This window comes from Quercus suber, unplaced genomic scaffold, assembly GCF_002906115.3.
Source record: "Quercus suber isolate HL8 unplaced genomic scaffold, Cork oak 2.0 scaffold_2, whole genome shotgun sequence".
Taxonomy (NCBI): Eukaryota; Viridiplantae; Streptophyta; class Magnoliopsida; order Fagales; family Fagaceae; genus Quercus; species Quercus suber.
In genome coordinates, this window is record NW_027069469.1 from 2,198,149 (window position 1) to 2,223,339 (window position 25,191).

The 25,191-nt window shown below is 35.1% G+C and overlaps 1 protein-coding gene and 1 pseudogene across 9 annotated transcripts; one reads left to right on the plus strand and one right to left on the minus strand.

Moving 5' to 3' along the window:
• Window positions 1-5,497: 5,497 nt before the first annotated feature.
• LOC111997884 (prohibitin-3, mitochondrial-like) lies at window positions 5,498-7,259 on the minus strand (annotated as a pseudogene).
• A 3,547-nt stretch (window positions 7,260-10,806) lies between these two features.
• LOC112006499 (TMV resistance protein N) lies at window positions 10,807-20,185 on the plus strand. Of its 9 annotated transcripts, none has more exons than XM_065759911.1 (7): window positions 10,809-11,085; window positions 11,257-11,767; window positions 16,015-16,087; window positions 16,209-16,221; window positions 16,688-16,806; window positions 18,787-18,900; window positions 19,753-20,185. In XM_065759911.1, the coding sequence occupies exons 1-6, from the start codon at window positions 11,082-11,084 to the stop codon at window positions 18,814-18,816; spliced, it is 750 nt and encodes a 249-aa protein (XP_065615983.1). In that variant the 5' UTR covers window positions 10,809-11,081; the 3' UTR covers window positions 18,817-18,900; window positions 19,753-20,185. The 9 variants fall into 9 exon arrangements, with proteins under 9 accessions (XP_065615917.1, XP_065615884.1, XP_065615860.1 ...); XM_024038774.2 differs by lacking the exon at window positions 19,753-20,185 and adding an exon at window positions 17,272-17,423 and having other exon boundaries at window positions 10,811-11,085; window positions 18,787-19,184; XM_065759845.1 differs by lacking the exons at window positions 18,787-18,900; window positions 19,753-20,185 and adding an exon at window positions 13,396-14,512 and having other exon boundaries at window positions 10,807-11,085; window positions 16,015-16,081; window positions 16,688-16,779.
• Window positions 20,186-25,191: the final 5,006 nt, after the last annotated feature.

Here is a 25,191-nt window from a genome sequence, read left to right on the forward strand (position 1 = left end):
GAGTTTGAGGACCGTACAATACCTTGGTTCAGTCTAACGCTTTTGTTCTTCTGTAAGTAACTAGTTTTCCCATAGGCTTAAGTCCTTGGACCATGCAAGACCTTGGTTTAGTCTAGTACCCAGGTTTTCCTTGCAGTGGTTAGTTTCCTTATAGGATTGAGTCCAAGGACCATACAAGACCTTGGTTTAGTCTAACGCTTTTGTTCTTCTGTAAGTAGCTAGTTTCCCCATAGGCTTGAGTCCTTGGACCATGCAAGATCTTGGTTCAGTCTAGTACCCAGGTTCTCCTTACAGTGGTTAGTTTCGCCATAGGCTTGAGTCAGAGGACCATGCAAGACCTTGGTTCAGTCTAACACTTTTGTTCTTCTGTAAGTAGCTAGTTTCCCCATAAGTTTGAGTTTTTGGACCATGCAAGATCTTGATTCAGTCTAGTACCTAGGTGTTCTTCTGTAAGTAACTAGTTTCACCGAAGGTTTGGGTCCGAGGATCGCGGGAGACCTTGGCTTAGTCTAGTACCCAGGTGTTCTTCTGTAAGTAACTAGTTTCACCAAAAGTTTGGGTCCGAGGACTGCGGGAGACCTTGGCTCAGTCTAGCACTCAGGTGTTCTTCTGTAAGTAACTAGTTTCACCGAAAGTTTGGGTCTAAGGACCGCGGAAGACCTTGGCTCAGTCTAGCACCCAGGTGTTCTTCTGTTTGGGGTGAAGGAATTTGTCCCCGACGCTGGGAAGATTGTTTTTGGCATGATGACGGCCTCGGCCCTACTTCACCGAAAGTGGGCTATTCCTCGGGCCGGACCCTTGACCCCGCGATGCCCTGGGCGGGGGTGGTTCAGACTTCTATCCTTGCGCGTGGCAGTAGCCCTGCCTTCGCTCCAAGTTTCCACCCTCTTTAATCACGAGGTATCCCACGACTGTTCGCGTTCCGCGCTTGACGCTTCGATGCGCGAGGCGCACTCTCATTAATATCCTCGTGGATTAATGCAGATCTAGTGGTTGATGGCCTCCTTGGAATATGGTCAGGATTAAAGTCGCTGATAATCCTTCTTTCAAATTCTATGTGGATCAATTCTCATTAACCTCCATCTTCTATATAAGGCTCTCTGGGGGGGAATGTCCTTCCACACTCCACGAACCCTCTAGCTAAACAGGAAACATGGCCCCTCAACTCTCTGAGCCCCTTCAATAATCTCGCTAGGATTGTGATAAAAGTTTGGAGGAATGGGATGGCTTTGGATGGGAATGAGGGCACGCAGGCCAAAGGTCCTCCTTCCTCAATTGAGAGCTGTTGCGGCTGTAGTTCGCGTTAGACTTCCGGCATAGCAAGGTTTGGGCGTCATCTTGATGGTGTCGTGCATTGCAATCAGGAGAAAGGCCCATGAGATACATAACGCTTTTTTCTAGGGCACGTCCATGCCTGCCCTTCAAACTGGCAGTGACTCGCGTCTGGCCTACCCGCCGGTGGAGGTTCGTAAGATTACGTCATGTTTGGTGCCCGGGTGTTGCCGCCTCTAATGGTTAACCACCATGGGGCTAGGAGAGAATCAAGGGAACATCATGGGGAGGGGCCATCAGGCGCTTTTGCATCTGCTCTTCTCTTCGCGCCGGCACCATCCGCACCGGCCCGGGGGTTGTTGGTAGCCTTAAAACAAGCCTGCCTCAGCCCCCTTCCCTAGGGTTAACTTTAGAACAAGCCCGTCTGGGTCTCTGTTTATAGAATTAGCTTTAAAAAAAGCATGTCTAAGCCTCTGTTTGTATCTTGTACTTATTTTTTGATTAATAAAATGTTGCGATGTTTGTTTCCTTTTCCTATTCTCTGAATCTTTTACTTTTCTACAATGATTATTTCTTGTGCAAACGCGTCATTGTCGGTTGTTCCTTCTTTCTCTTTTTTTTTTTTTTTTTGATGGAATTTGGGATTGGTGTTGCCGGTGGTGACGAAAAACTGCCTAACCTCGCACAAGCCCCCAACGGGGGAATCATTAACCGTTGTGCTTGCTAACGCACTAGTTCTTCCCACAGACGGCGCCAATTGTAGGGACCGGGTTTGAGTACTTCTACTATTGAGAGAGTGGACTCAAGCCCAGTTAGCCCGGTACAAAGAATTTGTAGAGAGGGGGTTCAAGAACTAGGCCCTAACAAATGGACAACGCCCAATGTAGAATTCCTCTCCATTGAAGGCTGGCGCACCAGGGTTACCCTCTAAGGTCGCTCCTTGGCACCGATTCGAGGAGCTTGACAGTGGCCTCTCTCCTTCTCCCTGCCCATCGTCCCCCTCATGTTCATCTGTTTCTTCCCCTTATATAGCCATTTTTCTCACAATCTCTCTCTTTCACTTGTTGATCATCCACACACCTCCCTTCTAACCATCCGTCCCATCAGTCGCTTTACCAGTACTCATGTGAGTTGCAGCAACCAAGGTTGCCCTGTCCAGAAGTCACATCTCCATTAGTGCAGCTAAAGGGTTAGGTGAGCGCATTTAGTGTGGAGGTGACAACCTATCTTGGGCTTGCTCCCCTACTTAGTGTTGGTCTCAGTCCTCCAAGGACAGGGTCATCCTCGGCAGGACTCCTAGTAACTTAGACCTTCATACTTCGTCCTCGAACGCTCCTTCCTCCTCGGCATGGGCCCTGGGCCGGATGTAAAGTGGGCCGAGGTTACCAAGTTCTTAGGCCCCACAATAACATTAAAATGAAACTTAACATTTATTTTAGGAAATATCTTACTCATACAATTATATCTCCTTAAAAATTTTTATTTTTAAATTTAAGAGAGATATGTGTTAGTTTTTATGATTTTTTTTTTTTTAATTGTTAGATGTATATGGAAAGTTTGTTTATTTGGAAATATATTAAAATTTGAAATTATTTCACTTACTAAGGAATAACTAATACCACATTTTAAAGAGGAATAGTTATTTCTCATTTTAAAGAATAGCTATTAATAAGGAATGATTATTTCTTGTAATAAAAACATAACCAAACTAAATTAGAATGAAACTTAACATTTATTTTAGGATATATCTTACTCATACAATTATATCTCCTTAAAAATTGTTATTTCTAAATTTAAGAGAGATATGTGTTAGGTTTTATGATTTTTATTTTTATTTTTATAATTGTTAGATGTATATGGAAAGTTTGTTTATTTGGAAATATATTAAAATTTGAAATTATTGCACTTACTAAGGAATAGCTAATACCACATTTTAAAGAGGAATAATTATTCATTATTTTAAAGAATAGCTATTCATAAGGAATGATTATTCCTTGTAATAAAAACATAACCAAGCTAAAGAATAACTAAATCATAGGAATAACTATTATATTACAGTGTCTATTACCGTCTACCAAACATGTCCTTAAGTTTTTCCCAATCACATGGTTTACAAGTCAATTTATCCAGTCATCATTCACTGAACACAGAGAAAACCTGTGTGTTCACCGACAATCTTTTCTTTAATAAGTATCAAAGATACTAATGATATATGATATAGAGCATAGAATGCAAACACATGTGGTCCTATGTTTTGGATAAAACTAGAAACTGGGTTTTAGAATCTAGGGGCTTAGGATTAAAGAACGATCCATCCAGCTTCTTGGGAAAGGGGATAAGGGGTCTAATGTTGTGTCGCAAAAATTATTGTATTAAAACCTTGATTTGATTAGAATATTGTACTAATAAAGCGACAAACATTAGATTAAGAGAGAGGGAAACAGCTGCAACACATACAAAAAGAGGTTTCACATAGATTATCTCATTGACTAACAAAGGCGTAAATTAGCTTAGTTTTAATATAGCAAATAAAGACATTATTTTGCTTTTGACCAAAATTAAGTGGCAAATAATCCAATAGAAAAGTGTCCATATATGAGTGCAATTCCCTGGGTTTTGTGGGGGTAATGATGCTAGAAAGCCGGTGCATTAAGGTTTCACTCTTTGACTGCGGTCCGACAAAGATTGACCTAATAAGCAAACTTTTGGGAAGACAATATAGCTAGGTCGGTTAATAATAAGGTTCTTTTTCTCACCTACCCTTGTTAGGACAAAGAAGTGAAATTTCCCTTGTCAAGTGTTTTGAGGGATTGCAAAATTTCCGGTCCAATCAGCACTATTTTGCCCCCACATAATTTTTTGATATGACATGAATAAATTCTGTTTACACGATCTTGCCCCGTCTCGTCCTATATTTTATATATATATATATATATATATATATATATATTACTCACATTCAAAACGTTCACCTCTCTCTCAACTAGCCTACCAACTATTCAATTTCTTTATCCTTCTCTTACTCTAATCAGCAAAGTTGTCAAAATTAAGATCCTACATTAAATCGTAGAAGGTAGATAGAATCATGAATCATAGGATTAGATCGTGAATCATAAGATCATACATTATTTGAAAAAAAAAAAACAAATTTGTATATTAAATAATCACATAAATTATACATTCATAAAACCAAAAATTAGCAATGGAGAAGGAATCAAATTATGTTATGCCAATTATATGCGTGAAAGAATATCTAGTAGCTAGTGATAGATAAATAACTGTTGAAGATGGAGAAGGAAGAGCAATAGAATTTTCAAATTGTATTAAGAGATGTTTGTTTATGCCTATAGAGGAAATTGAATATTTTAAAAAAAAATTGATAGCATCTAACAATAAACCCAAATTTCAAGACAGTTCAAGCAGTGACACTTCAACAAATATGTTATTCCCACTATGATAGCCTCACCTAATTAGTACACGTAATATTGCTCTTACCATCACGTGATGTGAAATCATGTATCTACTCAACATATTTTATATATGTATATAAAATAAAGTGTATGAATAAGCCATAATAAACAAATTATAATTAATTTTTTTTAAATAAATAAATAACAATTAGAAATGAAGAAGGAAGTTTTTGATAAATAAATAAATAAAAGAGATGGGGATGAAAGCAAGAGCAATTAAATTTTCAAATGGCTTTATGTGACCTTTGTACAAAGAATTTTAATAGTATGACAAAATCTGTTGATAATTTTTATATTTTATCATAAAATTTTAGCTAAATAAAAAGTTTTTATTTTTCTTCTTCAATTCTCTGACCAAGGATACTAGGGAAGAAACTTTCTTGTAGATATAGAAATCTCTCATATGCAGTACGCCTCCACCACATCAAATTGAATTCAAGGAAATTTAAACAGAGTTTTATAGTTAGCTCATAAGAGCATTCACAGCAGTGTAGCTATAATGCTATATTGCTAAAATTTTGCTCCACAAACACAAAAAAAAAAAAAAAACACCCTTACAGCAGTGGAGCAATAGCTAAAAAATTTAGCTGAATTGCTACAGTGCACATCTATAGATAGATGTGCACTGTAGCTGAGAGCTAAACAAAAATTATAATATTTTACTACCGCCCGATTAAAATAACAAAAACTAATTATCTCTCTCTCTCAATCACTCCATGCTCTCTCTCTCAGTCACTCCATTTGAACATCATCTCTCAAAACTCTCTCATGGCCTCAATCTTCCTGAGCTCAATGAGTCCCATTCCAGCTTTCTCAGTAGCCTCTGATATCATCTTCGCCGACTCACTCTCTCCCTCGGCCCTAATGATGGCGGCGCGCCTCTCCTACTCCGCCTTTGCCACCACAAACTTTGACCTCTCTGCCTCCTGCTGTGCCACTTGCTTCTACTTAAGCGCCGAGACTTGCAGGCATTCAGTGAGGAGTTGATCGACGTTGAATTGAGCCACGACGGCCTTCAAGACCTTGTTGCCGATCGAAGGGAGGACCTTCTCATCGCACTCGAGACCTAGGGCTTGGACGATCTGAGGGAGCCGCGTGACCTCAAGGTGCAAGAGGACGCGGAGGGTTAGGTTGGCCATCTGGAGGTCCTTGGTGCCAGAGACAGAGGAGAAAGTGTGGGGTCTTCGTGCAGATGTCGAAGATGAAAGGCTTTTGGAGCCATGGGATGAGGAAATGGGTGCCTTCGCTGACGGTTTTGTCGAGAATTCCATAGATGCGATCAGTTGATTTTGGTTGATTTTGTTTTTGTGGTTGATTTCCACGGATGGTGGTGGTGGTGGTGGTTGATTTTGGCTATAGTAGTGGTGGTGGATGATTTTGATAGTGGGTTTCTGGATTTTGGTTGTGGTGGTGGTAGATGATTTTGGCTTTGGCAGTGAGTTTTGTGGATTTTGGCTATGAGTTTTGTGATTTATGGTTGTGGTTGTGGTTGTGGTTGTGGTTGTGGCAGTGGATTGTGGTTGTGGTTGTCATGGTTGGTGGTTTGTGGTGATCGGTGGTGATGGGGTTGTGATTGTGGTTGTGGTTTTGTTTTTTGTTTTTTTTTTTTCTATGTTGTGTTGTGGTTGCCAAAGTAGAGTGGTGGTTGTGGTCGGTGGTGGTGGTGGTGGTGGTTGTGGTTGTGGCTGATGGTAGAGACGGTTGTGGTTGGTGCTGTGGATTTTTTTTTGGATAGTAGAATATATTATTTTATTACAGTGATTATATTATTTTATTGTGATATTTATATTATTTTATTGTATTAAAAGCTAAAATAGATCCACTGTTGCAGTATGTGTGTAAGTAAAATAGATAAAATGACTTTTTATATAGCTAAATAGCTAAAATTTTACCTTAACTACTGTGAATGCTCTAACTGATTACCATGAAAATAATGTACTTTTGTACTGCCCTTTTTTTATTGATTTAACAAATAATTAAAAAATAATAATAATAATAAAGTGAAGGACTAAGAAAGTGATGTAATCAATGACTTTTGTCACGCCGAAAAAGAAAAAGAAAGAAAAATGCATTTGAGGCTGGCCCAGGAAGAGTGTTGACTTGACTTGACTTAAAACCGGGGATAGTGAAGTTGTGGGAACGAAATTGGTATTTAACCATAACTGTACAACTATACAGTTAGTTGGACCCGATTACGGAGTATATAGATTACTAACATCTCGAGTCTATTAGACTTGATTTTCGTCTAAATAAATCGACTCTTTCAGGCTCGGTTTTCTTAAATTGACCTGGTCTACAGCCACGTGGAGTACACGTGGAATTCGAGTTTTATAAAGTCGATTTCTGACCGAGCATCCACGTGGCCTACACCTGGCGATGATAATGAGGTGGACGACACTTAGATCTCGAGGGTTAAAGACTCGGTTATCGAGTCTGAAAAACTCGATTTTTAGTAATGGTCACCTGTCTTGTCTGTTTCAGTTGGCACGTGTGAAGAATCAGAGAAATCAGAGACATTTTTGAAAAATAACGCCTCTCTCATAGTCTTTCATCTCTCACCTCTTCAGTCTCACTCACAGAGCTCTCTCACCTCTCCAGTCTCACGGTCTCTCACTCACCCTCTCCCTCTCCGTCTCACTCTCACACTTGAGTGCCTCTCTCAGTCACCCTTTCCACCCTCAGTCACCCTCTTCTCTCACTCAGTCTGCACTCAGTCACCCTCTTCGGCGAAGAGTTTGGTTAAGGCACAGCGAGGTGTACCGTCTCAGGCCTCTCCTCCTAAAGTTTGATAAAGTCCACCGAAGTAGAAAAATCTCACTCACAGAGCTTTGATCAGTCTACGCGGTCTGTGAAAACCAAAAAAAAAATAAAATGAGTGGGGGAATGTTAGTACATTTTAAATTAAATATGTTGAAACTCAAAAAAAAAAAAAAATTGAAGAAGAATAAAGAGATGAGTTAGAATAAAATTTGTTAAAGAAAGAGTTACTTGTATAGAAGTTAGATTAAATAAATTAAGAGAAGTTTTTTTTAAAAAAAAAAATTAATAAATAACATGTAGGTTATGTGAAGGGTTGGAAGACTATATATACAACTATGCTATGGACTAAGTTCATATCAAGAGTAAATGAAGAAAATAGTTAAAAGCAAAGAGTGTTGTGTGAGAGAGTGAATTCAATAATATTTCTAAATACTTGAGAAATTTCGGGCCAAAGAAAGGTGTTCTTCTGGTGAAGCTTTGGGTTTGAACACTTTGTGCAGAAACTGTTCTAGCCATACAACATTTGTTGGGCTGTTGTATCCTAGGAGAGACAAGTCAGAGAAGGTCTACACCGGTTACAAAATTTAGCCAACCAAGGGCTTGAATCTCCTTAAAGAGAATAAGTGCCGCGCCTTAGTCCAAATAGTGTTGTTTCCATTATTATTGTGTTTGCACCAACAGGGTCTAATGTTGTGTCCCAAAAATTATTGTATTAAAACCTTGATTTGATTAGAATATTGTACTAATAAAGCGACAAACATTAGATTAAGAGAGAGGGAAACAGCTGCAACACATACAAAAAGAGGTTTCACATAGATTTTCTCATTGACTAACAAAGGAGTAAATTAGCTTAGTTTTAATATTGCAAATAAAGACATTATTTTGCTTTTGATCAAAATTAAGTGGCAAATAATCCAATAGAAAAGTGTCCATATATGAGTGCAATTCCCAGGGTTTTGTGGGGTAATGATGCTAGAATGCCGGTGCCATTAAGGTTTCACTCTTTGACTGCGGTCCGACAAAGATTGACCTAATACGCAAACTTTAGGGAAGACAATATAGCTAGGTCGGTTAATAATAAGGTTCTTTTTCTCAGCTACCCTTGTTAGGACAAAGAAGTGAAATTTTCCTTGTTAAGTGTTTTGAGGGATTGCAAAATTTCCGGTCCAATCAGCACTATTTTGCCCCCACATAATTTTTTGATATTACATGAATAAATTCTGTTTACACGATCTTGCCCCATCTCGTCCTATCTTGTTCTGACACGAATATATGTATATATATATGTATGTATATATATATATATCTATATTACTCACATTCAAAACACTCACCCCCCTCTCCACTAGCCTACCAACCATTCAATTTCTTTATCCCTCTCTTACTCTAATCAGCAAGGTTGTTAAAATTGAGATCCTACATTAGATTGTGGAAGGTAAATGGGATTATGGATCATAGGATTAGATCGTGAATCATAAGATCCTACATTATTTGAGAAAAAAACAAATTGGTATATTAAATAATCACATAAATTATACATTCATGAAACCAACAATTAGCAATGGGGAAGGAATCAAATTATGTTATACCAACTATATGTGGGAAAGAATATCTAATAGCTAGTGATAGATAAATAACTGTTTAAAATGGAGAAGGAAGAGCAATAGAATTTTCAAATTGTATTAAATGATGTTTGTTTATGCCTATAGAGGAAATTGAATATTTTTAAAAAATTTGATAGTATCTAACAATAAACCCAAATTTCAAGACAGTTCGAGCAGTGGCACTTCAACAAATATGTTATTCTCACTATGATATCCTCACCCAAGTGGTACACGTAATATTGCTCTTACCGTTACGTGATGTGAAATCGATTAGTCCACGCCAAAAACTCTGTTTTTCTTTAAAAAGATATCTCAAGAGGAACACGTTATTGGTTTGTACTTTGTCCTCCTCTGTAGATTTAGCTAATAATAATAATAATAATAATAAAGCAAATGAGTAAGAAACTGGGGGATTGGAAAAAATGCTTGACTAAACTAAAGAAGTAAAAATGCGGTTGACTTAATTGAAAGGTAGTTGTAAAATTGAGAAACCACACACAAATAGGAGAAATAATAGATTCATTAAGTATGAACTATAATATAAAGTACACCATTTAATTTAAAAACCTAAGCTAGGTGCTTTGTATTTTGACTTTGCTCATATTCATTAATGAAATTTCTATTACACTTTCAAAACAAAACAAGATCGCATCATATTATAACAACCATTCACTATTTTCATTATCATTTAATTTGAAATCACATATCTACTCAACATTTTATATATATATATATATATAATAATAATAAAGTGTATGAATAAGCCATAATAGACAAATTACAATTAATTTTTTTAAAATAAATAAATAACAATTAGAAATGAAGATTTTTTTTTTTTTGGAGAAGTCAGTTTTCATGTGATTATGCACTATTCAGTGGGTCCCATGCACTATTTAGTGGGTCCCATGCACTATTCACGGAACCCACAAACCTTTTTTTCAACAAAAATTTATTAAAAATGGGTCTTATAGAACTATTCACACATTTAAAAATTATTTTGTTATAGTGTTTTTAATTTTCAACAAAATAAGCAGTATTTAAACGAACTCTTAATGTGAAATCACGTACCTACTTAACATATTATATTATATATATATATAATGTATGAATAACCCATAATAGACAAATTATAATTATTTTTTTTAATAAATAACAATTAGAAATGAAGGAAGTTTTTGATAAAAAATAAATAAATAAAAGAGATGAAGATGAAAGCAAGAGCAAATAAATTTTCAAATGACTTTATGTGACCTTTGTAGAGTTTTAATAGTATGGCAAAATCTAAATAATAAAAAATAGTATGGCAAAATCTAATGATAATTTATATATTTTACCATAAAATTTTAGCTAAATAAAAAGTTTTTATTTTTGTTTTTTCTTCTTCAATTCTCTGAACAAGGAGACTTGTGAGGAAATTACTTGTAGATATGGAAATCTCTCGTACATAGTATACCCCCACCACATCGGATTGAATTCAAATAAATTTTAAACAAAGTTTCATAGACATTATAGCTTGATACCACAAAAATACCGTGCCTCTATACTGTTCCTTCTGTACCGATTTAACAAATAATTGTATAAATAAAAAAGCAATAACGTGAAGGAGTAAGAAAGTGGTGTAATCAATGACTTTTGTGCAACGTAAAAATAAATAGTGGGAAAAGGCATTTGAGGCTGGCCCAGGAAGAGCGTTAACATGACTTGACTTAAGACGGGATATTGAAGTTGTGGACACAAACACACGGAGAAATAAAGAACAGAGTCCCTTCCTTTATTAAACAGCCAACAGATATCTAACACCAATTAGATCTGCCTTTGTTTCAACTTGGGTTTCCAGCATTACAATCACTACCACACTACTCTAATTTCAATTTCCAAATCTGTAAGTTGTCCTTTTTCACACATACTCACTGCAAAAACAGGAGTGTTTTCAGGAGGTGTTGGAGGCCATCGCTGCTGTAATTCCTTCTCACAAATGGGTAAGTTTTCACTTTAAAGTTTTAACGCAAAATCCTCTCTTTTTATTATTATTCTTTCGCTCCCTGCCTGAAATTAAAATCCCACTTAACATTGTTTTCTTCTTCCCTAATTTAATTATATATTTTTCTTTATTTTTAATTGGCTGTACTTCTTTTCTAAATTTCCAACAGCTTTAGTGAAGCGTAAAAGAGAGTCATCACTGTCGCCATCTTCTTCTTCAACACGTCAGCCAAAATACCATGTATTTCTTAGTTTTAGGGGTGAGGACACCCGTACTAATTTTACTGACCATCTATATGTTGCTTTGAAACAAAAGGGGATTATTACTTTTAGGGACAAAGAAGAACTCAAGAAAGGAGAACGTATTTCTGAGCTCTTCAAAGCAATTGAAGAATCACAATTTGCTATTATCATTCTCTCAAGAAATTATGCATCTTCTACGTGGTGCTTGGATGAGCTTGCCAAGATTATCAAATGCAAGGATGAAATAGGACTGGAAGTTTTGCCAGTTTTTTACAGTGTGAGCCCATCTATTGTACGAAAACAAACAGAAACTTTTGAACAAGCCTTTATTGATCATCAGGAACGCTTTGAGGATAACATAGAAAAGGTGGAAACATGGAGAGATACTTTAAAAAAAGTGGCTGATATCAAAGGTTGGGATCTGCATCTACAAAATAGGTAATTTCCATAAATTTCAAATGATAAGCTTCTTTTATTTACCATGAAGCATATAATTAACTAAGAGAATATATCATAATATACATGGATTGAAATACATCATGGTATGCTAGTTAAAAATAATTTTTAGGAACAGTAGAAGTGGTTGTGAATTTGGGCTTAGGGAAGCTCTAAGAAAATATCAAAATGGAATTACTTGATTCATGAATATATATATATATATATCTCACTTTTGCTGACATATTTCTTTTTTTGAGAATCAAATCTACTGACATTAATTTTTTTTAATATTATATTCTTTTTTGAATATAATATAATCCTTGATATGGAGATGGCCTATGGCTAGATCTTTTGTTTCCTCTTATTGAAGTGGATAAAGTTTTCTTATTGTTTGAAAAGTCGTCCAACAGAACATAAAAAGGTTTCCAAAAAAATTTTAGTTAACAAATCATTACAAATAAACTTTGCAACGTTAAAAACTCTCCAAAATCCAACGACAATTCCTCTTCACATCACGGTTCGACTATTGACCGTCATTAATTGGCAGTTGACCAGTATTGACTATCTGTGGATTTTTTCCCAAATGTCTTTTTTTTTTTTTTTTTTTTTAATTATTATAATTTTTTCGAATAAATTCAGACTTTGGGGTCAATATTAACATTTGAGGCTCCCAAATGACCCAAAACATGCAAAATGTTTTATTAGCTCATTTTCAATATTGCAACCAAATACATGACAATGAGTCAATTTCTGACAAATATTTCAGTCAAACACAATGGAGCATTCATTCAATAGGGAAGACTTTTAAAAATTCTTCTTTGGCCCCTTAAGAATTAAGTCATTTAAAGTGAAATTTTGGAGAATTATAACACTTTTATAACTCAACATGATGCAACCATCCAAGATTACTTTTGGCAATATATTTTGGATTCAAGGTGGGCATGCCAATTTCATAAAGATTTAATTTGGCTCGTACATTATTTCGGTTATAAAAAAAATTATCAAACCAATTTATCCATTTTATACCCATGCCCAACCAATTGTTTACATAATTTAATTTGAAGAAGTATAGCTTTGAGGAGTTAATCATTGATGTTAGGGTGCTTTTGAATGATTTTACTCGAAGAGAAACATAACATACCTTTGGGCCTTGACTAAAGAAGTAAAAGCTTGGGTTGTGTTGGCACAAAGGTATAAATCATTAGATTTTATTTTTAATTAATAGAAACCAACACCTCCTCTTCACTCATTTACCTGGTATACAAAGCCTTTTCAATTGTCTACTTTGAAAATTTGAGTATTGCCATTGTTATTAATATTTGTACTCAAGCAACCTCAAAGAGTCTTAAACATTTATGTTTAGCATGTTCAACTTAAAATATTCCAATGAGGTTTCTCTCAACAATCAAGCATGAAATGAGATGCTTAATTGTTTGCTCAATCAATGTATGTCTTGAAGAAATAGATTTTGGATTTAGTGGATCCAATATCATTGCTAACCTAAGGAAATTAGGGGACTAATTCATGAAAAGATATCTCCCAAGGAGTATCTTTGCCTAATATTTTCTTTCTCCCCTGAAGTTTTATAATTGGTTTGGACCATCAATTATTTTCTATTTTCTTTACAGGCATGAGTCTGAAATTATCCAACACATTGTGAAAGGAATTATGGAGAAATTGAGTTCTAAATCCTCAAGCATTAACAAAAATTTGATAGGAATAAAATCTATGTTCGCAGAATTGATCCCTTCGTATTTAGGTTTTGGGAACAATATTTACATGATAGGGATTTGTGGTATGGGGGGTCTGGGAAAAACAACTCTTGCTAGTGCTATATATTACGAGTATTCTGATCATTTTGAAGGTTCTAGTTTTATTGCCAATGTTAGGGAAAGATCTGAAAAAGGCGAACTGCATAAATTACAACAACAATTGCTTGATGAAATTTTGGAGGGAAGTAATACAAAGATCTACAATGTCCAAGTAGGAGATAAAAAAATCAATAGTAGTGGGTTACGTCATAAAAAAGTTCTACTTGTCCTAGATGATGTTAATCACAAGGACCAATTAGAAAAATTGGCTGGAGAGCATGACTGGTTTGGATTGGGGAGTTGGATCATCATAACAACTAGAGATGAACATGTGTTGGTCCAACATGGAGTGCTTAAAATATATAAGCCTAATGGATTAGATGATAATGATGCCTCAACACTTTTTTATTCGAAAGCCTTCAAAAAGGAGCAGCCCGAAGAAGGTTATATGCAACTCTCCCTGGAAGTTATAGAATATGCTAGTGGCCTTTCATTAGCTCTTGTTACTTTGGGTTCCTTTTTGGTTGGAAGAACACTAGAAGAGTGGCAAAGTGCATTAGACAGTTTTAAAAATATTAAAGGAGATATATATAATATACTTAAAATAAGTTACGATGGACTGGAGGAAATGTGGAAGGAGATATTCTTAGATATTGCATGTTTCTTTAGAGAATTGAAGAAAAATCATGTAATACAAATATTAGAGAATTATGGTTTTAATGCAATAATTGGTATAAATGTTCTTGTGGAAAAATATCTCCTAACAATGGACGACAATAAATATTTGGGAGATGACAATGAATATTTGGCAATGCATGATCTGCTAGTAGAAATGGGTCAAAAAATTATTCGTTTTGAATCAGGTGGAAAGCTTGGAAAGCAAAGTAGGTTATGGCTTATTGAGTACTTGCATTATGTATTGGAGAATGATATGGTAAGGAAAATGACAAAACTATAATTTTATTTCAATGAATAATATTGAGTTGGTATAGTAAAATAATTTTGTTCAATATGTATTTATGTAATGAAATCAAGAATAAAACATTCATTTACCAATTACCATGCTAATACATTGTCAATGATGATCTCTTATATTTTTAAAATACATATTATCTCTTTGTAATTGTTTATGAAATTAAATTTATTTTTCTTGATGTAATGAACTAATCATTCATCTCTTGGTTACTACCTAAAACAAAAGGATATCTAAACAATTTTTTTAATAATAATAATAAAAAAAATCATTCTAAAGGCTTTATTTTCTTTTTCCATCACTTTAAAAGTAATGTTGTGATTTACTTCCCCCCACCCCGTTTGCTCTTGAATTTCTAAAAGGTAGAAGTGCACCTTTCAAGTTTTAATGTATGAATTTTAAACAGATTAATAAGAAAAAAAGACTTAAAAAAAATGTAACACAATCTATTTTTATTTATATAAGATAGAAATTATACTCTAACCTAATTTAAGTGTATATGTATGTGAAGCACTCTCCTGGAGACTTGAACCCTAGCCATTGTCCCTCACACCCTACAAGCACTTATACTTGTAGAGTGACCATCACACGAAGAGTGTGCATTGGTATGTAATACAATCTATTAATTGGCCTTTATATGTAGTACATTTTACTATCAACATATGATATTGTACTATGATCTATTAGTTACTAATGGGACTCTTTAGAATCCGTTTGGGTTAGTTTTATGAAAATTCATGTTTGGAAAACTTTAGAAGTTGTGTTTAGAAAATGTGTTTTTCGAAATGAAATTAAGTGTTTGGTAAAATATATAGAAATTATTATTGATATGAGAAATTGCAGTGTGAAAATGCAATTTTCTAGTGATTTCCATGAGCTGCTATTTGAAAATGCTACTTTTCTTCTATTATAAAAATGTAATTTTCTTTGAGCTAAGAAGATAAAATGCAAAACCAAACACCAATCTTATCATTTAAATTTCTCTTTTTCTCTACAAAATTGCAATGGCAAATAGTATATAATTTGATGTACATTTTCCTATTTTTAAATAATAAATTTGTGGTTGGGCCCAGCATATTGGAGGGCCTTTAAAAGAAATATAAATTTTAGAGAGTTTTATATATGGAAAACTTAGGAAGTAGATATATATATATATATATTTAATCTCCTTTACAGCTTTAAAAACGGTATAAAAATTGAATAATTTTAGTATTCTTGTCATTTGATTGTGCAAATCACCAAGCCTTTGCTTTTGAAATCTTAGGCAACAGAAGCAATTCAAGCCATAGTCGTTCAATACGCGAAAAATGATTTTAACTTGGATTGATGATAATTCAGGAGACAGACTACTTCTAAGACCTAGGAGATCTTGCTATTCCTAATAAGCAAAGACAACTTTTTGTTCCTAATCAACTAAGGCATCTTTAATGGGACTACTGTCCTTTAAAATGTTTGTCATCCAGTTCCCAACCAAAGAAGCTTGTTCAACTTGACTTGAAGGATAGCAGAATTGAATATCTTTGGGAAGGAGTAATGGTAATTTTGTTCTTTTTAACTGCCTTTCTATTGCTTTTTATTATCTCTCTTTTTTTAAGTGTAGCTACAAATACTAATTTCTACGTTTAACGAAAATTCTTTTTTATTTTTTTGGTAACAGCGTTCAATCAACTTAAAGTTCATTAATCTTTGTCGTTCCAAAAACCTTATCAGGAAGCTTGGTAGAGATCCACCCATCTATTGGACAACTCAGCAAGCTCAGGTATTTACTTTTGGAAGAATGCGAATATCTTGCCGATCTTCCCTGCATCTCTGCTGTAATGCGGTCCCTTTCGAAGCTTAGACTTACACATTGCTCAAAATTCAGTTCGTTTCCGAAATTTACGGGAATTATGAAAAGCCTATCGCAACTCAATTTGAATTGTACTGCTATTAAGAAAGTACCACCCTCATCGATCAAGTGTTTGACTGCCCTTACTTTCTTAGATCTAGCATTCACAAATCTCGAATGTCTTCTAAGCAACATGGATAATTTGAGGTCTCTTCTAACACTCAATCTTACCAGTTGCCAAAAACTAAAATCGTTGCCAAGGCTTCCATCAACTGTAAGAAGTATAGAAGTGGTATATTGTGATTCCCTAAAATGGTTACCAGCACCGGTCAAACTGAGTATCTGGTCACAACCTCTCTCCCAATGGCTTTCGTATGATGAGAGGTGCAGTCGAAAGGTATTTACAATATTGTTCCATTTCCTACAGGTAATCTCTCTCTCTCTCTCTCTCTCTCTCTCTCATTGTTAAATAATAACAATTAACAATAGTTGTGTTTTGGGCATGGGTACATGGACTCCTTTGTCGTAAAACCGTTTATGGAACTTCTTCCAAAGTGAAAGAGGATGGATCTATAACTGAGTTTCAGATAATTATGCCGTCATGTTTAACTGAAATAGTGGAGAATTCAATAAGCATAGAGCTGATTTCAAATTGGTATAATAGTAAATGGATAGGATTAGCTCTTTGGGCATCAGCACCATATATATCGCTTATATATGGTATTAGAGATCGTGAGGTAGCCATTGGTAAAATACCTCAAAATCACTGTGCCTTTGGACTTTTTACTACCCAGATAAATGTTGAGGTCAAAACTGAATTTTACTTCAATAATTACCTATTATATTTGTCTCGCAATGAGTGGTTTGCTACTGTTGGGAATGGTGAATGCAGTCAGATTAAAGTTATATTTGAGGGCAGTAAGCTATGTGAGACGGAATTTGGGGTCAGTTTGGTATACGAGAAAGATGTGGATGAGTTCAACCAAACAAATGCACAATGTTTGATAGCGAGCTTTGGGGAAGTACCTATCTATAAATTAACTGGTAATGACCATCTCAACCATCCTTCCCATTAATGTCCAATCATTTTCTATCTTATTTTCTTTCTAACTATACATTTGGTTTTGTCATTGGCAAGTAAGTCTCATCATTTTTCTTTTTATTCTTTTGGCTCACCATGCGCAAGCAATCCCAATCACCCTATACTTTCTGAGTTCCTGAAAATTAAACTTAAATTTTGCCACATGAGTTTATTGCCAATTGTCTAAGCCTCTATATCATCATCACTTACAAGAATATGATCTAGATAGGAAATACATTCTCAAGCTTCACCCATCACATTTCTCTATTGATTTTGCTAATGCAAATCTTTCAATCCTAATTTGGCATCCTATTTGTAACTATCAGATATTATGCTATTTTACATATTCATTTTGTTGTGGCAAATGCAATACAACTTTTCCTGATAAATTTTTGAAATGTAGCAGCTAGAGACTATATAGTATTTCCTTCCTTACCATATATATTCTTTGTAATCATTGGTGTAATGCCTAACAAAACCTGTAGGAAGCAAACTCCAATTACACTCATTAGTAATTAGTGAATTATTATTATTATTATTATCATACTAACTCAGGTTTACACACATATGCAGTACCTATTATGGCATCCCATTTGTAAGTGTTCAAGTATTATGCTAATTTTCGTATTTACCTTGTGTAGTGCTGGCAAAAGCAAGAGAAATTTTCATCATAAATTTTTGAAATGTGAAAACTAGAGACTGTATAGTTACTATAGTACTTCCTTCTCTACCATGTCTATACTTCATATAATCATTGGTGCTATGCCTTCAAGAAAGGGCAAGGAGGAACTCCAATTATACTGATTAGTCATGAGTTAAATATTAGGGTAAATTACAATTTACCTACTTGTGGTTTAACTGAAATTTAAGTTGCCTACATGTGGTTTGAAATTTGACACTTTACCACCTAAGATTTGATCAAAATTTAAGTTGCTTACCTGGGGTTTAAAATTTGACACTTTACCCACCTGAGATTTGATCAAAATTTAAGTTGTCTACCTATGATTTGAAATTCCATTATGCAAGTGTTTCACTGTATTCTTTTTGATCTTATTTGATCTTGTATTTTTATATTTTTTGTGTTTTTTAGGATAAATACATAAAGGTGAAGTGAAATTACATATTTACCTATATTTTTAATAGAAGCGGGTTACGAAATTTAACTAAGCTAACTTCATGTGAGTAAAGTGTCAAATTTCAAATCACAGGTAGGCAATTTAAATTTTGGCCAAATCACAGGTGGGTAAGTTGTAATTTGCCCTAAATATTATTATTATTATTTTTAATTATAGTGCCATACTAACTCAAGTTTTCACATATATGTAGGTGAAAACAATTTTGGTCTCTAGAAGATGACGCTCATGTCTTATACTTTGATTGGCTACTAAATAGTGTAGATTTTCTTAGCTTGAATTTCAGTTGAGGCTACTGCTACTGGATGTGCATAAGCATTTCTGTTAATATGACTGTTTATTTTTTAGTTGAAAATTCTTGTATGCTGTATTGAATTTGTAAATGGTTTCGGTTATAATGATTTGGAAATGTATTCAAGTGACATACTCTTGTATCTTGTTTCATAATGACTGTAGAATATGGTCTTTTCCTTTCTTTTTTAAAGAGGTTTTAGTATGTACTAGTTATAATGATTTCTACCGGATGACGTTCAATTAAGCCTACTGTTATTGGATGGTATACAAGCTATACTTTGAGTTAACTTTGCACAATTCTCTTGTGTAGTGATTTTGATTTAATGTCTATGAGAGCATGAGTTGTGAATTTTGTAGACGTTTAGAAGCTACTACTTTTTATCAATCACGCGGTACGATTAGCTAGGCATTAATGCAATCTTCATTCTAGTATATATCCTTGCAGTTAAAAAGTCAACAAACATTGTTGGAAGCTTCAAACAAGTTGATAGTTAATGTAATCTTCTTTGATTTTTACGGGATTTGTCTAGTTGATAGTTATGGCCTAACCACTATATTGTTAGTATCTTTCTTCAAATTAAATCAGCATATCAGGCCAATGTAGAAGCTGATGTTGCTAAAGGAATCTGTTGACAACATATAGAAGCTAATGTCAATCTTGGAGCATATTATGGAATGTGTAACGATTAAAATCTTGACTTGTAATGAAGCACGTATTTAGGAGCAATGCCACAATTTCAGTAATTAATATATGATACAGCGGCTGTGTGACACAATCTATCTCTACATACACTCTGGCTTCTTTCAATTTGCAGTGTGAAAAAAAAGGGGAGCTGATGTCAGAAAATTTTGATGAATATGGCAGGTCTGTTGGTTGGAAAACATGGGATTTAATTCGGCAGTCTAAGCAAAAGTGGGGAACTGGGTTTCAGAAAGTTCAAACAATTTTATCGAGCCATAATTGCCAAACTAAGTTGGATGCGATTGCTTTTGGCCAAGACATCCTTTGTTTCAAGTGTTGAGAGGCAAGTATGGACATATGGCAATAAGTGGCAAAGGCGGTTGAAGGAAAAGGACTATTGATATGGAGAGGTTTTGAAAAAGCTATAATAAGTGCATGATATGTAGGTGATCCTAATAGCATTGATATGTGGGAGGGTCTTTGGATTCCATGGGTCCGGAAAATTAAAGCCAACCCAAATAGTAATCTGGATTTGCAAAGGAGTCTTTAATTGTAGATGATCTTATAAACCATGAGGCTTGAGGTTGGGATGAGGCATTGATAAGTAATAGTTACGGCCCGTGTGATGTATGTAATTATTTTGTAATGTAGTATAATATATAATTTATTTTCTAAAATATTTGTAGTATCATATATTAAATTATTCATCTATTACAAATATCTTCGCATGAAAATATTTAATCTTTAAGTGTATTAAACTATTAATTTAACCCTTTACAAAACCAACCAGGGCAATTTTTTTTTTTAATACTAAAATAAACAATACCATATTGTTCTCTTTCTCAATTAATGAAAATTTTATGTTCACTAAGAAAAAAAAAACTATATATTTACCGTTTTTAAAATTTTCATTTAAACCTATTATGAGCTTTGCAAAAGAAACTCAACAATGATTATTATTTTGAAAAAGGAGACTTGGAGGAAACTAGGTCTCTACAAACCTTCCCACCCCCACCCCCCCCTGGAGGAGACTTGTTCATCACGTTTTGGACTCCATAGGAAGAGTCCTATAAGGAAAAGACTTCCGCATCAAGGAAGGGATGTCAATCTCAAGCCACTATAAAAGCCCCAATACCCTCATAAGCCAAGGTACGCATAATTAACCCTCTCTAGCACTCTAGAGTTGTGAGCACTCTTTCTGACTTGACCTTCGGAGGGTATTTGGCCGGCACCACACCGGTGCTCTCTATCAGGTCCTCTTTTTTCTGTGCAGGTGTCGTCTCGAGGGTGCGAGCATTGTGCAACTCACTGTTGATATTTTCGGCATCATCATAAAGCTTGTAATAAATGGCTTCTGAAGAAGAAGAAAAAAAAAAAAAAAAAGAAAGAGAAGAAGAAGAAATTAACGCGGTGCTTCATATGGCTATTAGCTGGTCACCACGAAATTACTCATAGTGGGAGAAGTAGAGAATCAGTGGATAGAGTTCTAATTCTATGAAAAATGATCATTGTTTCAAAGGCTTGGTCCTTGAAGACATTCTTATTTCGGGCATTGCAGATTTGCCAAAAGGTTCTGGGGAAAACAAGTCTCCATCAAGAATCCAAATTAATTGAAATTGGTGAATTAAAGTATATAAAGGAATTTGACATATTCTTTCATAGGCAGAGAAAATAAATATATTCTCGATTAGTTCCTAAATTTAACTTACAGAGAGACAATCCTTAAATGACAAAACTTAGGTACAGTACTTTAGGTGTAATTTTTTACATTTCCCTTTTCAGATTCTGCTACATGGATACTTATCTAAAAATTACACTTTCGTCGCATGAAAAAAAAAATTCACATAGTAGAATCTTGAAAAGAGAACCTAAGGAACAACACCTAAGTATTGTACCTAAGTCTTGCTCATCCTTAAAAATGTGCTTAGGGTCTTGGGGGGATTATAACAAGTAAGTGCCATCTAAGATGATAATTCTGAAACTCTCATGGTAAGTCAATATGAGGTATGGAGTTGATTTTCCTAATCCATTTCAAGAGGGAAGTCTAGGATGAGGGAATTCCACGTCAAGAGTGATTTGGTAGGTTGACTCGAGGTTATCTAAAAAACTCTATTCTAAGGAGCCTAAGTTAAAGAGTCAACTTGATTGGAAAGAGAGGGCTTTGCCAAAGCCCTAATGATTATTAAGATCTATTGAAACAATGTGATAGATTGTGTTGGGAGAGGCTTAGTGGGCCGAGCATCTTATAGAGGTGGATGTAAGGTTGGGTCAAATCTTAGTCAATCTGTTGGTGCTGGACTACCATCTTTTAAGGGAATAAAGTTGAGACCTTACCCTAAAGTATAGTTTTTGGTGTAATGGCTAAGTGCTTGTACCTAAAAAATTGTATCACGATTCCAATTCTCTTGTGTATCCCAAATATCTACAGGTCTAAGGTCCATTTCCTCCCTGCCTAGTGGTTCCTAAGCGTATCCAATGGTCATTCAGTAAGTTAATAGACATGAAATTTTTTTTATTATTTGGGCCGAGTCCTTACTACATAAGCTAAGCCCAAATGAAATGACAGACTTCTGTTTTGTGGTGTGATAATTAAAGAGACATTTCCTCTTGAGTGTTGATGCCCAAATCTCCTCATACGGCCTAGGTTCTTTTAGCAAGAAGGGCCTTGTTGCAATATGAGGCTCACTTAATACCTAGCCCTCCTTATATCTTTGGTGTGGGTAGTTGTGTCCTAACCAACTAAGTTTAGATATGGTCTTTTTTTTTTTTTTCTTTTCTTTTCTTTTTTTCTTCAATGTATGCCCCACAAAAAATGTCTTTAATTTGTCAATTTCAAAGGTTTATTCCTGATTTTTTTTTTTTTTTAACATAAAATTATAGACATTCCTATTTATGCTATCATTAACAATAGAAACACCAAGAAATTTTCAAGTTAAGTTGGGTTAAGCCACGATTTCAGTGCAAAATATGTGTGTGTATGGTTGTATGAGGTAAGGTGTGCGTAAATTTTATCTATTTTCAAAAATCAAGACTAGCAAGGAATTTTTTTTTTTTTAATCAATCTTGAGGAGAAATAAAATTTAAATTTGCTGAATTTTTTTCCCCATGATTTTACAGAATTCATTTAGAACCCTTTTAGTTGCTTGAGAATTCTTCACAATGGCTTCTGTAAACAGGACAAGGTCATCTATAAAAAAGAGGTGAGTAAAAATTGGACCCCCTAAAAGATCTTATGCCCACCCAATTCTTATTGGCCACTCACCTCTAGATTAACCAAACCAAGTAATTGATACAAATGATGAATATACATGGGAAGAGTGGGCCGCCATTGTCAAATTCACACAAGGCATAATAAGTGAAAGCTCAAAAATGTGTGAAAACATAATAGCCGTTCAGACCCCCAAATTAAAATTTACGGCTCAATTGATTTTACTCTAACTTAAACTAAGTGCAGAATAAAGTAAATGCGAGCGGATAAACAATGAAAATACTCTAAGCCATATTCATCATAACACGGTAAGAAAATGAAAGCTAAAAGAGAAGGGAAGAAGAATACAAACACAAGATAACACGCCAATGTGTTATCGAAGAGGAAACCGAAATACTTGGTGAAAAACCTCTCCACCGCCCTCCATACGATAAATCGATCCACTAGAGAATAAGTAAGAGTACACGAATAACAAAAGGCCCTTCAAGCCTAGTCTACCCCATGTACTCGAGTCGTCCACGCTCCTGTTACCAACTGACTTTGCCAAGCCTTGTCTTCTCTAGCTCTTCGGATCACGTAATTTAGCCCGATTGCATCCACCAAACAAATGGCTTCTTCCAATACTTCCCAACAACACCAAAACCTCACTTTACATTCAAGATGGGTGTGATAAGTGTTTGGGATATCAACATCTCAAGGATTTGGAAATAGAGAAGTAGAAGTTAAGAAAAACTACAATGAATTGTGTAGAGGATTTTGGATATAACAATCTTTTACTCTCAAGGGTTGTGGCTAGATTTTTCTCTCTAAAAAGTACTCCTCAACATATGTGGATAATGTGGGTATATATAGTGTAGGTATAGACAGGGTGTGTCAAATATGACAAATTGGCAAAACAAAATGTTTCGCAGGTATCTCGCGGGAAGACCTTACCCACGAGACACTCACGAAAACCAGCTATTACCATCTGTCATGACACTTTGCATTCTAATCATGTGCTGAGCACATCTTCACTTCGTGGGAAGGCTACTCGGGAGCTACTCGCAAAAACTTCTTTGGTCTTCAATTGCCTTGAGTCTCTACACTCTCTCTCACGCCCAACCCTTACAATAAAGTTCCACATAAAATATAGGGTACAAAAGATTGAACATAATTACAATAAAATTTGGCACAGAATTAAAGCTAACACAAAATAGTTGTAAATCACAACTTTACAATCTCCCCCTTTGACTATTCCATGACAAAACCCCTAAAACAGACTCTAGACATAAACGTGAGTTTGGAAATAGTGGTAAAACTCACCCACACCTAGTCTAGAAGCTATGAAGCACTTGCATGTATATACCTATAACTTAAAACACTCGCACACAAACAAAACTTTCATTAAGCTTATGACAAGTTGAATACACAATACGTATATAAGCAAGTAAAGTGCAATCAAGGTAATAAACACTATATAAAGAATTAAGCATATCTTGATCAAACAGGGCCAGTCATTAAAGAATGACTACAATGAACATTTAGCTAATAAATGATCATCCAGACATACAATGCAATTAAGAGCAATGCAAAAAATCAATTGCACGTCCAACACATAACCAATGAGAAATACAGAAAGTATTTGAATCAAGGATACAAGATCCAACAAGGGCATAAATGTGTAGTACTCAAGATAATGCAACAAAATCTAAAAGTACTTAAAAAAATGCTATAAAGCAAGAATAGAAAAGACAATACTGAATATAAACTAAAAGTTTTAAACCAAAGTACTTAAAGTTTTAAAAGAAAGCAATGTAAATAACCAAGAGTTATAAAAACTATAGAAGTAAACATAAAATGAAACCACTAAACCACCAAAATGAACCAATAATATCTATGATGTGCATGTGCATGCGCGACTCTATGCTCCCCCTCAAAATGTCCGACTCCCCCTCAAAACTTTCTCCCCCCTTTTTGACCGAAATGGCCAAAGGAGCTAGAATTGCTAAGATTCTGAATTGGATCCCTGTGCCACGTCATGACTTTAATCTGTGATGATAATGCAGTAATTTGGCCTTGGATATACACAAACTGATCGGCGGTGTGCTACACATGGGATTTAAGCATGCCATAAATCTCTCTATCCTAGCAATAAAGTGATCAAGGTGATCGGACCCCCGTGCTTGTGCTTAGGAAGATAGCTATGCAGAGCCCTCCGAGACTGAGGTGAACCTATCAATTTCTTCATTCGTGTCTCCACCTTCTTCCTCAACATTATCCCTTAGGATTTGAGAAATGCTGGTTCTTAATCCAATAATGTGGGCTTTGCTTCAAGTCACTGTGTTAGCACCAATGGGATAGTCTCTTGGCATGATAGTAAGATCGCTTGGAATCTTCAGTCTTGTCTTTGCAATGAGACCCATGATGAGACTGAA

What these genes read in the sequence shown, in the direction of transcription:
- LOC112006499 (XM_065759788.1), top strand. An exon ending in GATCTGCATCTACAAAATAG is followed by an intron (nt 11,768 to 13,395) that starts GTAATTTCCATA and finishes TTTTCTTTACAG; the next exon opens with GCATGAGTCTGAAATTATCC. An exon ending in ATGTATTGGAGAATGATATG is followed by an intron (nt 14,513 to 15,815) that starts GTAAGGAAAATG and finishes TTGAAATCTTAG; the next exon opens with GCAACAGAAGCAATTCAAGC.